Source organism: Amyelois transitella, chromosome 16, assembly GCF_032362555.1.
Source record: "Amyelois transitella isolate CPQ chromosome 16, ilAmyTran1.1, whole genome shotgun sequence".
Lineage (NCBI taxonomy): Eukaryota > Metazoa > Arthropoda > Insecta > Lepidoptera > Pyralidae > Amyelois > Amyelois transitella.
Genome location: NC_083519.1, coordinates 1,302,287 through 1,317,774, shown reverse-complemented (window position 1 = coordinate 1,317,774; position 15,488 = coordinate 1,302,287). Strand labels below are relative to the sequence as shown.

General features: G+C 38.5%; 1 protein-coding gene across 1 annotated transcript; it reads left to right on the top strand.

The window, feature by feature from the left end:
* Nucleotides 1-490: 490 nt before the first annotated feature.
* Nucleotides 491-15,223, top strand: LOC106138932 (sorbitol dehydrogenase). The gene is made up of 8 exons (XM_013340239.2): nt 491-640; nt 1,443-1,476; nt 6,696-6,829; nt 11,336-11,526; nt 12,600-12,784; nt 13,232-13,410; nt 13,805-13,926; nt 14,424-15,223. The coding sequence occupies exons 1-8, from the start codon at nt 587-589 to the stop codon at nt 14,599-14,601; spliced, it is 1,077 nt and encodes a 358-aa protein (XP_013195693.1). The 5' UTR covers nt 491-586; the 3' UTR covers nt 14,602-15,223.
* Nucleotides 15,224-15,488: the final 265 nt, after the last annotated feature.

The window sequence follows — 15,488 nt, the reverse complement described above, 5'->3', positions numbered from 1 at the left end:
AAACATACGTCATACTTTTTTATATTCAGGTGCTTATCATTTAAGCTTGTTACGTATGGGTTAAATGGGTTTAATCAGATATGATCCATAGATGTAATAAATGTGATATTATGTAATATCTAGTGGTTTGTCTGTCAAAAGTTAATAAGTTTATTTATAGTATAAAAATGTTAATATACGAATTTTTTTTTATTTTTTATTCATAAGTTTGAGCGGTTCAATTTACGTTTAGTTATGAAAAATATTTAGACTTACCTTCAAGTTTATATAGGTTCTTGATCTATAATATCATCTACATTACAAAATATTTGTTTGTTTAGTAATATGTTTTTTTAAAATCTTGTTTAGATAAACATTTTCCCATGAAGCTGTCAGAATCACACAATTGATAAAAACTTGGGATATAAGATGTTAAAAACAAATAACGATAAAATAACATAACGATAACATCTGTGCGTACAAACAGACACACGACCCCGCATTATAGTAGTGTGATACGCGGAGCCCATTCAAAATGCGCACGTGGTCTGACAGGCGTTGAATGAAGCCAGTCGGGTGAGACAAGTCTAGTGGAACACACGGCGTCATGGCACAAGACAATTTATCCGCACTTCTCGTCAAACCCAAGGATTTGAGATTAGTAAGTCAATATTTACTTCTATTGTTTTTTTAACACTTTTGTAGAATATTATTAATGCTTTTAGGAATCTGATTTTAAATTTTTAAGTGTAAATAGAAATTTTTAGAGTCATTTTAAACTATAGATTTTGTTTTATGTTAGTAACTGGTTCAGTCATTCTATTGAACTTGGAAATAAATGAATAGTTTTCATTAGCTCAAGATGCTGTTCGTTTTATCGATCGTATGCCAACAAGTTTCTTGTAGACTTACAGGCTTCATAGTTTAATTCGTAGGAAAAGTAAAGATAACACTACTTATGTGCGTGGAATTGTATGCTACTTTCTTACTATTGAGAAAGCACTATCTGATGCATTTTTTTTACAAAAAAAAATGTATATTTTTAAAACTACCTACTAGATTGCCGAATAAGTTCAACAAACTGATTTTATTTACAAAGAAATCGAAAGTGGAAAAAGTACCCCACAACTTTACTGTTTTGTTATATGTATTGATATTAGAAAAATGCTGCAGTGCAGTTTGTTACCGCTTCTTCTGCATTGACGCCTTGAAGAATTTATTTGTGTGTGAAACTAAAAGATTTGACAATTATTAAGCGAAATGAAGTATCCTATAATAATGAATAAATTTTTTTAATTTTAATCTATTGATGCTATACATGTATGTGTATGTAACACATACATATAATCAGGTTATATCCACTTACAGGGTTGACAGATTCTACAGTCGTAAAAAGACCGAAAGGCTTGGCGATGCTATAAAGATTATTTATTTATTGATACTTGTAACAATTTTATTTACAGGTGCAGACTCCAATACCCGAAATACAGGATGACGGTGTGTATTTAATATAGTACCTTCTTGGTTCATTAGGTACTAGCTGATACTAGTTTTTCGCGATACCTGAGGAGACTACAATTATCCAGACCTATAAAAGATATAATATACTATGGTATCCTATTCTCGTGCTAATATTCCCATGCCAATTTTATATAGCCAAATCAAAGTAGAAATTGTAGTATTATCTAAATCAAATACGTTTATGTAAACCGCATTCAACGAAGTAAATTTTCAACTGACCTTCGTTTTCCCTTATTTGATTTTGACGAAACAAGTTTTAATCCTCCTATTTCTCAATAAACTATTACGAAAAGCAGACTTTTAAAGCTTAGGAGGAGAAGATTAATAGAAATCAACAGAAAAAGAAACAATAATATTTTTTCCAAACTGTTAAGTAAGTAGGTATTTTAAAGTATTATGCATACTTTCAATGTCAAATCAATGTGGTAAAAAAGTAATAAACGTTTAGCAACAACGTTTTGTCGAGTACAAAAAATAAAATTTTCCGTGCAGTTATCTTATCATTTACAGAAATGAAATTTTTTTTTGTCGTGATAAATAAATTAATTCATAAAATTTTATTACATAATATTTACGTTATATACCAAGGAATAGTAATAAACTTAGATAACTACATACCTAATCTTTGAATAAGATAACTTTACACATCATAATACCTAATTAATCAACACATGTGTATGATTGTTTATGTACAGTTTACAAAAAAGACAGCTACCGCCTCGCTTAAAGGAGTCAAGCCAAATTAATAAACCTATTCCTTGATTGACTTTAACGATCTGCTCGTGAAGAGAAGCCGCTTCTGGTAAACAATCTTTTCACTCACACACAATCACGTCTATATCCCTTGCGGGGTAGACAGAGCCAACAGTCTTGTAAAGACTGATAGGCCACGTTCAGCTATTTGGCTTTAAGATAGAATTGAGATTCAAATAGTGACAGGTTGCTAGCCCATCGCCTAAAATAGGAATCCCAAGTTTATAAGCCTATCCCTTAGTCGCCTTTTACGACATCCGTAGGAAAGAGATGGAGTGGTCCTATTCTTTCTTGTAATGGTGCCGGGAACCACACGGTACAATCTTTTCTTTGTGACCAATCTCACATGGAAAGCAATATCTTAATTAACTAACTAACCAATTGAACTGTAGGGAATAAATAAATACAACTGACCAATTGAACTAGCGGGAACTGAGGAAACAATGTGACTAATTTAGCCGTGTAATTTCACGAGGATATGCCAAGAATGTGACCGTGACATTGGCCTAGCAACGACGGAGCGGCACGGAAATGGATCAAAATATATATATTAGGGTCCATTAAAACAGCACGACACGTTCTTTACTTAAGACGGGATAGACGTGGCCTTAAGATTGCTATAATTTTTTGCCCATCCCAGGGTTCTATCCATACTTAATATTAATTACAAAAATAAAATACAAAATGTACCTATAGTAGAACCGCCTAAATGAGTCCTCGCCCGCGGAGTACAGGGGCGCGGGGGTATGACGACGAAGGGGACCGAGAGAGGTGCGGGCGGCGGGCGCATTCTTGTAAAAACTCAGTTCGCTCGCTACGCGGTTAGCGATCACACGTGTTGACAGTTGCGGACGCCTTGTGAAAATTATACATGAGATTACATTCTCAAGATGAGTCGAAATATTTTCGGACATAGAATTAATAGTCAGTGCAAACAAATGGCGTTTAACGTATATGAATATTTTAGAAAAAAGAAACTCGACCCAAATTCTGATGAATATAAACAAGATATACCTTTAAATAAAACTGTAGCAGAAGTTACTGGACTATCAGAAAAGACTGTATCTAGAATTGTACAACAAGGGAAAGCATTAAATGACAACGAGAGATTTAAATCACCGAGAAAACCAAAACAGGTTCGTAGAAAAAGAGTGGAAATAGACGATTTCACAAAAGGAGTGGTAAGAAGAAAAGTCACTCAGTTTTACACAATTTTCAAAAAAATACCTACTCTGAAAACTTTGAACGCTGTACTTAGAGAAGAGAATATATTACACTGCGGCAGGGAATATTTAAGGCTATTATTACATGATCTAGGTTTTAAATTTAAGAAATGCGGATCTAAAAGGAAACTCCTTATCGAACAGCCAAATATCACATCGTGGAGGTGGAAATACCTAAATACTATTAAAAAATATCGTAGAGAAGGAAGACATATTTTATACCTTGACGAAACTTATGTAAACGCGTCTCATAACGTTTCAAAATGTTGGCAATCAAAGGATGAACTTGGCGTTCTATCTCATATTGGTAAAGGGGACCGTTTGATCATCGTACATTGTGGAGGTCAAATTGGATTTGTAGACGGAGCCCTTGTGATATTCAAATCCAAATGTAAAACAGGTGATTATCACGATTCTATGAATTTCGCAAATTTCAGTAAATGGATAAATGAAAAGCTCATGCCTAATATACCGCAAAATTCTGTCATAGTAATGGACAACGCAGCTTATCATTCGGTTCGAGAAGAGAAAAAGCCAACTATGGCTTCTACCAAGCCAACTATGCAAGAATGGCTACGACGACATAACGTGCCTTTTGATGAAAAACTTAGAAAGGATGACTTATATAAATTAATTAAAAGTAATTTCACAGAAGATATTTACAAAATTGACGAGGTATTGAAAAGAAACGGACACGAAGTATTGCGTTTGCCTCCATATCACCCAGACCTGAACCCAATTGAGTTGGTCTGGGGTGATATCAAAGGACAATTAGCACAAAAAAGTATCGACTCTAATTTGGACCAGAAAAAAGAAATATTAGAGAGATTATTTGCTGAATATCCCAAAGAGAAATGGGAGAATTGTGTTAAACACGTGATTAAAATCGAAGACGAATATTGCAAACATGATGGAGTCCTAGATGAAGTTGTTGATTTTATTATTAATGTGCAAGACGATTCTGATGATTCTGATGATGGCTGTTGTGAAAGTGAAGAATCAAGTTCCAGTGATAGTGATATTATGGACATAAGTGATTGATTTATAATTTTGATAAATTTTGCATAAATAAATATTACATACATAACTTTATTACCTTTTTTTTACCTACATATCATACCTATATATCATAAAATCACATTTTTATCGAATTGTTTTGTATGAAAAATAAAAATTTGAAAATAACAATAATCGAAAAATGCTTATGCTATTTAATTCATGTACGTGGTCTCGTTGATACCATGGAGTTATGGGATAACAAAAGGAACACGTTGTATAGTTTACAGTTGTTTCATTCAAATTTTGTATAGCCATTATTATTTTTTTAATAAAAATCTTCACCTGTTTGCCGCTAACCACTATGACGTCACATATCTCAAGAAATGTCCAGTAACATTTCGCCCCTTGTATTACACGCTACGCTCGACCGCCGCCCGCACCTCTTTCGTTCCCCTTCGTCGTCATACCCCCGCGCCCCTGTACTCCGCGGGCGAGGACTCATTTAGGCGGTTCTACTATACCAACTTAATTTCTGTATTTTGTGGTAATAGTAAACTCAGAAAGTAATGCACCAATTTTATTGACATTTAACAATAACATAGGGCTAGGAAAAGAGCCCTGTCAAGTCTAGCAAACCTACCAACAAATATTTAAACAGAAAATTTTATCACTCTAACGCTTTCATGAGATTTATAATGTCAATGAGTCCGTGACATTGCCACAAAAGATAGTTTGATGAACGATCGTTATCAGTAAGACGTAGACTTAGTATTTAGCTGAGGTGCCTGACATCATAACCTTGTGGACAGGTGAATGGAGGGTCTTTGATACAGAATCATGAGGTCAGTGACACGGCTGTAACAAGCAAAAGTGTTATTCAGAAGACCTATATATTAATACTAGCTGTGCCCGAGACTTCGTCCGCGTGGAATAGTTATTTTGGGCATCATTGATATCCTCAGGGATGAATAATTTTCCCCGTTTTTTTTTTAATTTTCCATTCTTCCTTCGCTCCTACCAGTTGCAGCGCGATATTATACAGCCTTAAGCCTTCCTCGATAAATGATCTATTCAACGCAAAAATATTTTTGCAATTTGAACCAGTAGTTCTTGAGATTAGCGCGTTCAAACAAACAAACAAACTCCTCAGCTTTATAATATTAGTATAGATAAGTCTTCACAACTCGTTCTCGATCGCATTCCCGATTACATAATTTTTCTTGAAAAGTTGGTCGCAAAATAACATTTAACTACCGTAAATAAGATTTGTCATTATTTTATTTAAACAGCTGAGAGTTCCCTGCTTCGCTTTCCACGAATTAGCCCGACAGTTCTTTTATCTATTTTATTACTTCCTTCAATTTACGCTTTATTATAATAACACAGGGTTTATTCAGAAACATGCTTAAAGATTCTAAGATCTTATTGCGTGCTATAAAGCTCATGAGCATCAGCAGTATGATTTATACAGAGTGTCTCGTAGTGGACATGTCGGAATTTGAATAAAAACTCAAACTCAAGAGACAATTTGAATCTAATATGGATTTTGAAAGCGTACAATACTAAATGTTGACATATCCTGTTGCTTCTTAATTTCATCAGGCGCATTCCAGAACACGAAGGTAGCAACTTGAATCTAAATGAGAATTTTTTAGCTGCTGGACTAAGGCCTCCCCAGAAATGGGGGGATTTAACGATACCCACCGGAAGGTAGTACTTAGATAAACATCCAAGACCAATCAGAGAAAGTTCGTTTCTCATCGTGCCTTGACCGGGATTCGAACCCGTCCCGGGTTCGTCTCCGGTGTCACAGACAAGCGTATTACCGCTGCGCCACAGAGGCCTAGGAAAAACGAAAACTAGGTATTTGAGAGTAGGTAGGTATTATCAGTCTATAATTTGCTCTACATTGCTGAAATATTTCATATATTTATATCTATTGCCGTGTGGTTCCCGGCACCGATACAAAAAAGAATAGGACCACTCCATCTCTTTCCCATGGATGTCGTAAAAGGCGACTAAGGGATAGGCTTAAAAACTTGGGTTTCTTCTTTTAGGCGATGGGCTAGCAACCTGTCACTATTCGAATCTCAATTCTATCATTAAGCCAAATAGCTGAACGTGGCCATTCAGTCTTTTCAAGACTGTTGGCTCTGTCAACCCCGCAAGGGATATAGACGTGACCATATGAATGTATGTATTTGTATCTATGTTTTTCAGAGGTGCTTCTTCGCATGGACTGTGTGGGTATCTGCGGCTCTGATGTGCACTACTGGCAGAGCGGGGTCTGCGGTCATTTCGTGCTGAAGGAGCCAATGATCATGGGCCACGAGGCTGCCGGGGTCGTCGCTAAGGTAACCAAGTTTATATTTTTAATAACTGTGCCCGCGACTTTGTCCGCATGGAATAGTTTTTTGGACATCATTGAAGCCCTCAAGGATGAATAATTTTCCCCGTTTTTTTCACATTTGCCATTATTTCTTCGCTCCTAATAGTTGCAGCGTGATGTTATATAGCCTAAAGCCTTCCTCGACAAATGGTCTATTCAACACAAAAATAATTTTTCAATTAGAGCCAGTAGTTCCTGAGATTAGTGCGTTCAAACAAACAAACTCTTCAGCTTTATAATATAAGTATAGATTAAGCTTTAAAAAGGTAAATTGGTATAATTGTATATCTTTCAATGATAATTCCTAGTGATAATTTCTTTTTTATATTCTTCCAATATTTTTTAGCTTGAAGTTCATGTTATATTGTGGGTACACGAATGTTTAGTTTAAGGTTTTAGATGTTTCCGTTTTATTTTGTCTCTACGTGTAAACTTCGTAAGGTTGTTTAATAATACGGTATTCAGGGTCCCTAATACTTCTTTATTTCTTAAATTTTAACACAACTTGGTGATATAGTTTCCGGCAATCAAGAGTTGCCTTTTAACGGCTCACTAAACGTGTATGCCGTGTGGTTCCCGGCACCAATACAAAAAAAAGAATTGGACCACTCTATTTCTTTCCCATGGATGTCGTAAAATGCGACTAAGGTACATATAGGCTTACAAACTTGGGATTCTTTTTTTAAGCGCTGGGCTAGTAACCTGTAACTGTTCTAATCTCAATTCTATCATTAAGCCAAATAGCTGAACGTGGCCTATCAGTCTTTTCAAGACTGTTGGCTCTGTCTAGTCCACAAGGGATATAGACGTGACCATATGTAAGAACCTACTAAGTACTTAAACAAACAAGGCTCGCCTGCGCGCCACACCGCCTTATGACGTAGAACCAACCAGTTATAAATGGTATGGCTCCACAGATTATATAATCTGTGGCCATGACCTTTCCACTTGTATTACGTTTGCAAAAAAGTAGGTAGTTTGCTATGTCAACTTGATAATATATGCACAAGAAACATACTTTTGCTGTTGTGATAACGGAGATGATGTTCTTGTTTTTGCTTAAATACTAACTCAAAATTATATTAAACGCGCACGTGACATACATACATATGGTCACGTCTATATCCCTTGCGGGGTGGACAGAGCCAACAGTCTAGAAAATACTAAATGGCCACGTTCAGCTATGTTGCTTAATGATAGAATTGAGATTCAAATAGTGACAGGTTGCTAGCCCATCGCCTAAAAGAGAATCCCAAGTTTGTAAGCCTATCCCTTAGTCGCCTTTTACGACATCCATGGGGAAGAGGTGGAGTGGTCCTATTCTTTTTTTGTATTGGTGCCAGGAACCACACGGCACTATTGGTAAGTACGTAACGCACACCACGCGCAAGTAACGCACCTTTATTTTATCTCGGAAGTTTAGAATCATGTTACAATGATCCGTGGTCACCGAAAACTGAAGGTTCAAGGTATAAATAGTATAACGCGAAAGTTATACATACATATACATAAAATCACGCCTCTTTCCCGGAGGGGTAGGCAGAGACTACCTCTTTCCACTTGCCACGATCTCTGCATATTTCCTTCGCTTCATCCACATTCATAACTCTCTTCATGCAAGCTCGGCGGTTTCGGGTACTTTTGACCTGACCTAAAGTTATCTGTTATTTTTCTTCATTAAAACGTCAGATACATTTATAAACTTATTGATATAACTGAGCAGAGTATAATAACAAAAGTGGAAATTCACTTAGAAACATAAACTTCAATTTGTAACATCTGTTGAACAAGTGCTATTCTTAGACAATAGCTGGTAATCGTCGCATGAATATAAATTGGATTCATCAATACACCCAACCGGCCGTACAAATTGCTTCACTACAGCAATAATGTAGGTAGGTACCATTACATTTACATGTGCTAAATCAAAATGTTTCAAGAGTTTTCAGAATACAGAATTGACAATAGGTGTTCGCAATACTTGCAATATTTTAATTACCTACCTATTCAATAAATTAAATATAATTTATATTTGTTTTAATTTTTTAGGGAAAGGCTTATATACTCGGGATTTTCTTTTAGGTTATGGGCTTGCAACCTAACAGCTGAACGTGGCCTATCAGTCTTTCAAGATCGCTGGCTGTCTCTACAAGGGATATAGACGTGATTATAAGAATGAATGAATAGAATTTACCTAATTCGCACACTTACGCTATACTTATTATAGTTCTTTTTTTAACTTGTTATAGCGAGCTGAATATAAATTCAACCCCCTTTTCTGTCTCATAATAAAATATATACTCTTACTTGCTTTCTCAACTGCCTATAAGTTGCCCCCACAGGAAGGGATGGAGAAGCTACTTTACTCTGTCGAGATAGTCAGAAATTCAACGGTCAAGTTAGAATAATAAAATCGACTAAACATGGAAGAATAAATAATATAACCTAACACCGCAAATGTATTGTACCTAGTGAGTTTTATCGTAGAGATGTCGCCACTGTACCCCCCAAAACCAGAGGTGTGATGTCTTGTTGTGCAATAAACATACATATATGTATATAATCACGTCTATATCCCTTGCGGGGTAGACAGAGCCAGCAGCCTTAAAGACTGATGGGCCACGTTCAGCTGTTTGGCTTAATGATAGAATTGAGATTCAAATAGTGACAGGTTGTTTGCCCATCGCCTAAAAAAGAATCTCAAGTTTGTAAGCTTATCCCTTAGTCGCCTTTTACGAAACAGGGACAGAATGCTAGCCCGTCGCCTAAAAAAAAATTCCACATTTAAAAGCATAGACTTTTATTTTGGATGTCGTAAAGGGCGACTAAGGACGATGGAGTGGTACTATTCGTATCCTATTGGTGCCCGGAAACACACGGCATGTGCAATATGTGTATATAAACGCATGTTTACTTCTGAGGCGGGTGCAACACGCAGAGATGAGTGAGATAAACGCATGTTTAGTAAATAGACATTTCGCTCTTGATCGCATCGCAACATCGTACCTAATTTGATAAACAAAATCAATTTACTTATCTTATTTGGTACAAAATTTCATAACATGTGGATTAGTTTATGAGGGCTATAAAGCAAAAAGCAAGGTGATACGCTATCAGTGATAACAGCGGATTGTTTTACATACGTGATCGACAGGAGGCTTGATATGCTAATAGCCTACCTCCTAGCTAGCCATTCACCGCGGCTTCACTTGCATTAAAACTATCAATAAAAGCAATTCATAATAAAATATGCATTCTCTCGTCCGGATTCTATAGTCAATTTCTAATTAGAAGTTTGGATTATTGTGAAGTTGACGTTATTGAAGTAAATGCTGCAGTGCAGTTTGTTACTGCTTGCTATTACTATTGCTTGCTGCACCTGCAAAATGGGGCAGGTGGTGCTAATAAATCATCTGAATTCACGCGGGCGGGTAAAAGCTTGTTGTTAGTAAGCTTCAGAAATAAGAACTGAAATCAATGTCCGGGGTGTAGTTAGATAACAAACTGTAGGAATATTATGTAGGCAAATACTTGACAACACAGTTAACATAAAAACAACAACGATAGAATGAAGGTCAAGCGATAACAGCCGTAGATAACCCATGCACTGTTATGTTAAATTGAAATAATAAACAACCTAAGAGGTTGCTGTCGTGTAGCGAAACAGGCAGATCAACAGATAATGCACGTGCAAATGGACAAGTAAGTAAATTTAAAGTCCCGAAGACTGACACGTCCGGCATTTTAAAAATCTTTTTGTGATGGAGGAAAACAAAGCGAAAAGGAAAACATGTTGCTTTACCGCGTAGGCTATGGGCTAGCAACCTGTTAATTTTAGAACATATAATCAAGTCCATATGCCTTGTGGGGTAGACAGAGCCTACAGTCTTGTAAAGACTGATAGGTCACGTTCACCTGTTTGTCTTAATGATAGAATTGAGATTCGTATAGTGACAGGTTGCTAGCACATCGCCCGAAAGAATACCAAGTTTATTAGCCTATCCCTTGGGCTTTAACGACATCCATGGTAAAGAGATGGAGTGGTCGTATTCTTTTTTATTGGTGCCAGGAACCAGACGGCTCTTGGAATTATTGTAGGTATTTGAATCTAAATTCATTAAAAAGCCGAACGTCTAAACGTGTCTTTCAGTTTTTTCGAGACCGTTGGCTCTGTCTCTTCCTTATGGAATTAACATTTAGTACAATGTTTCCCAATATCTTTATACGACATGCAAGTTTATCTAGTATTGAGCCTAATATAACAAAATGTAATGGGGATGTGAGAAAGTAACGAAAGAACGTGAACTTAGGCACTGGATTTACTTTTTACCAACACCAGTTACCACTGGTGTTGGTAAAAAGTAAATCACTCAAGCACTCAACCTCAAGCACTCTTACCAGAGTGCTTGAGGGAGAATAATAACTGAGAAACACAATGAGAACCTACGAGAAACGCCTACTTAATTTCCAGACAGGATCCAAGGTGAAGCACTTGAAGGTCGGTGACCGCGTAGCCATCGAGCCAGGCGTGCCGTGCCGTTACTGCGACTTCTGCAAGACCGGCCGCTACAACCTGTGTCCCGACATCGTGTTCTGCGCCACGCCGCCCGTGCACGGCAACCTCGTCCGCTACTACAAGCAGGCCGCCGACTTCTGTTACAAGTGAGTGTTATATTGACTAAAGCTTCTGCCGTGACTTCTGCGAGACCGGCCGCTACAACCTGTGTCCCGACATCGTGTTCTGCGCCACGCCGCCCGTGCACGGCAACCTCGTCCGCTACTACAAGCAGGCCGCCGACTTCTGTTACAAGTGAGTGTTATATTGACCAAAGCTTCTGCTGTGACTTCTGCGAGACCGGCCGCTACAACCTGTGTCCCGACATCGTGTTCTGCGCCACGCCGCCCGTGCACGGCAACCTCGTCCGCTACTACAAGCAGGCCGCCGACTTCTGTTACAAGTGAGTGTTATATTGACTAAAGCTTCTGCTGGGACTTCTGCAAGACTGGCCGCTACAACCTGTGTCCCGACATCGTGTTCTGCGACACGCCGCCCGTGCACGGCAACCTCGTCCGCTACTACAAGCAGGCCGCCGACTTCTGTTACAAGTGAGTGTTATATTGACCAAAGCTTCTGCTGTGACTTCTGCGAGACCGGCCGCTACAACCTGTGTCCCGACATCGTGTTCTGCGCCACGCCGCCCGTGCACGGCAACCTCGTCCGCTACTACAAGCAGGCCGCCGACTTCTGTTACAAGTGAGTGTTATATTGACTAAAGCTTCTGCTGGGACTTCTGCAAGACTGGCCGCTACAACCTGTGTCCCGACATCGTGTTCTGCGACACGCCGCCCGTGCACGGCAACCTCGTCCGCTACTACAAGCAGGCCGCCGACTTCTGTTACAAGTGAGTGTTATATTGACTAAAGCTTCTGCTGGGACTTTTGCGAGACCGGCCGCTACAACCTGTGTCCGGACATCGGGTTCTGCGACACGGCGCCCGCGCACGGCAATTTTACATTAATTAGAGCTTAAACATCTTTGAGTAAACATCGTTGGAGCTATTGTGTGCGGTCATAACACCTATTCTGGTGGCAAATCTTCTCTATGGTTGTCACCAATGTGAAGATTTCAAGCCTGAAATATCTCTCCCGCTCCATTCCAATTAAGTCCTTGCTGCCTTGACTGTAAGTGTGTACTAAGAAAAAATAATAGTAATTCTATGTTTCCTCTTCATCAGACTACCAGACCACGTGTCAATGGAGGAGGGCGCGATGTTAGAACCCCTGTCAGTGGGCGTGCACGCGTGCCGGCGCGCGGCGGTGAGCGCCGGGCACGCCGTGCTCGTGCTGGGCGCGGGGCCCATCGGGCTCATGATCATGTTGGCTGCTAAGGCCATGGGAGCCGCCAAGGTGCTTATTACAGGTGAGGATCTAGTATATAGGGATGTGTGGTTCTCAGCACGTAAGATTAGGACCACCCCATCTCTTTTCAGTGGATTTATTACAGGTGAGGATCTTATATATAGGGATGTGTGGTTCTCGGCACGCAAGATTACCACCCTCTCTCTCTTTACAGTGGATGACAACGTTTTAAGCCTTTACGGGGTAGAGCTGGCAATCTCGAAATTACTGCGGAAGGCCACGTTCAGCTATATGGTTTAGTGATTGAATTGAGATTCAAATAGTGACAGGTTGCTAGTTCATCACCTAAAAGAAGAATCTCAAGTTTTTAATAGCCCTCGATTGTCTTTTACAATCTGCACAAGAAGAGATGCAACTGGTACACACTATGTTTTTCTTCGCTTCTAGGCCAGCACAGCACGGAAGCTTATCATGCTTATGAAGTGCTGTCCACATTTAAATATTCCAGACGTGTTACAAACCCGGCTGGACTTCGCGAAGAAGATGGGAGCAGACGAGACGCTGCTGGTGAGCAAGGACTCCAACGAGGTGGAGCTGGTGAAGAAGGTGCACGAGCTGCTGGGCTGCCATCCTGACGTGTCCTTTGACGCCAGCGGGGTCGCCTCTACTGTCAGACTTAGTTTGCTCGTAAGTTCCCTGCCTACCCTCGCTGCTGGTGACCAGAGACTCCAACGAGGTGGAGCTGGTGTTTTGTGCTTAATTTCTCTCAATTTTCTATCACATAGTTCTGTGTTAAACTTTCTGTCGGTATTTTCTTCGTTATAAATGTACCTACATATGTTCTTTATATACATATACATAATTTAGCCATGCCAGCTGATGGTGACCTTTTAGTTTTGCAAAACTGTTGGCTCTGTCTAGTCCACATGTAATATAGACGTATATAGTCACGTATGTATGTAGATGTAGACAGAAAATACAGCAATCATCAAAATGTTTCATCTCATACATACATCCCAAGTTTAATAGCCTAAAATTAGACCTAAATGTTTCATCACCTAAATATAATTACCTATTGCAGGCCACAAAGTCGGGCGGCAAGGCCCTTCTGGTGGGTATGGGTAACCCAGAGATCACAGTGCCGCTGGCCGGCTCCGTCGCCAGGGAGGTCGACATCATGGGAATCTTCCGATATGTCAACGAGTGAGTACATTGTGTTGCCAACTGTCTCCGGTTATCAAGATCTTAAAAAGCGCTAGATTGCTTTGATTGATAATTTAGATGAAAAAGCTTTAGGCATTATACTTTGGTAAAGTTAGAGAAGGACATCCATTTTTGTTTCACTGTTTTGAAACTTAGTAGGAATTGATAGTGAAAATTTGGTTATGACCTTTTTTATGCTTATTCCACTTATAATACATTTAATTAACTTAAATCTGCCTGAAATCTTGATCTTTTAAAAAGGTGCCAGATTACTAATATTGGCGCTAAAAATTCGAATTTTAGGTCCATGTTAATTTTACGGCTTTAAGCTATTTGCAATTTTATTGGGCGAATATTATTATATATATTATTATATATCTGTCTTGTGTATATATATATATATATTAACACACAAGACAGATTATATACAATGAGGAGTTTCAAACTTAGCTTATTTATAACTTTGACGATGACATGACAGATGATTAAAATTCCAGATACCCGATCGCATTATCAATGGTGGCAACCGGTCAGGTGAACATCAAGCCGCTGGTGACGCACCACTTCGACATGGAGCAGACGCTGCAGGCCTACGAGACGGCGCGCCGCGGCGACGGCATCAAGGTCATGATACATGTGCAGCCGAGAGACGCCAATAATCCGGTTAAATTTTAGATGTACTTACTATAGAATTGAATTGTAAGACTAGGTACCCTCTTTAGATTGCTAGCGTAATGTTTGAAATGTAAACTTGATACGGTAAGGAAACTTGATCCTGATGGACTTATGTTCGAAATTCGTTCAAGTAAAAAATTTTTTTTTTATTTAAACATGAAAAGAATTGGTTTGACAGAATGGTAACGTTCGAAACTTAAAAATATATTTGTTTGGGAACATAAATGAATCCGACATTTTTATACAGATTATTTATAAGGAGCCACCGAGGAGAATGTAAAAAAAATTATAAAAAAAACTGCTTGGAGACTAATATAGAAAAGGATTAACATATGGGTCAGTTTTGGAAGGGTTTCTGTGAGTCTTAATGTTCTTTGAATTTAACATTTTGTCATGATTGCGCTAGTAATCTTCTGTACTTGAATATTTATGTATTGAAATAGATTGCAATATGAATGTGTAAATAAAATACCTAGTAGGTAACGATAAGTGCAACAAAATTATAAGTTATCGGATATTTCATTGTTTAACAGGGTTTATCGTTTATATTTGAAATGTTAATTTAGATACAAAACTAAATTGTAAATAAAATGTATGAAATAAAATTATTGTTAACTGTGAACCAGCTTTTATTTAGATTTATGTTTTTGGTTATTAGGTTTACAGAGGCATATCAAAATACACATTTACTTAATTATCATATCAAAACTGTGCGCATACGACCATCGGACTGACAAGCGACACTAGTGGGACTACTAGTCCAAAATCTCACTTGTTCCACCATACGGCTAGCGGGTTAGACCGTCGACTTCACTCGGCCAAGAACTAGTTATCTATTTGTGAATGGAGAAATCAAATTGAGAAATACCCGAGCTCCCAAAGAAGGC

What these genes read in the sequence shown, in the direction of transcription:
- LOC106138932 (XM_013340239.2), top strand. Translation starts at nt 587, where the DNA reads ATGGCACAAGACAATTTATCCGCACTTCTCGTCAAACCCAAGGATTTG. An exon ending in AACCCAAGGATTTGAGATTA is followed by an intron (nt 641 to 1,442) that starts GTAAGTCAATAT and finishes TTTTATTTACAG; the next exon opens with GTGCAGACTCCAATACCCGA. An exon ending in CGCCAAGGTGCTTATTACAG is followed by an intron (nt 12,785 to 13,231) that starts GTGAGGATCTAG and finishes TAAATATTCCAG; the next exon opens with ACGTGTTACAAACCCGGCTG.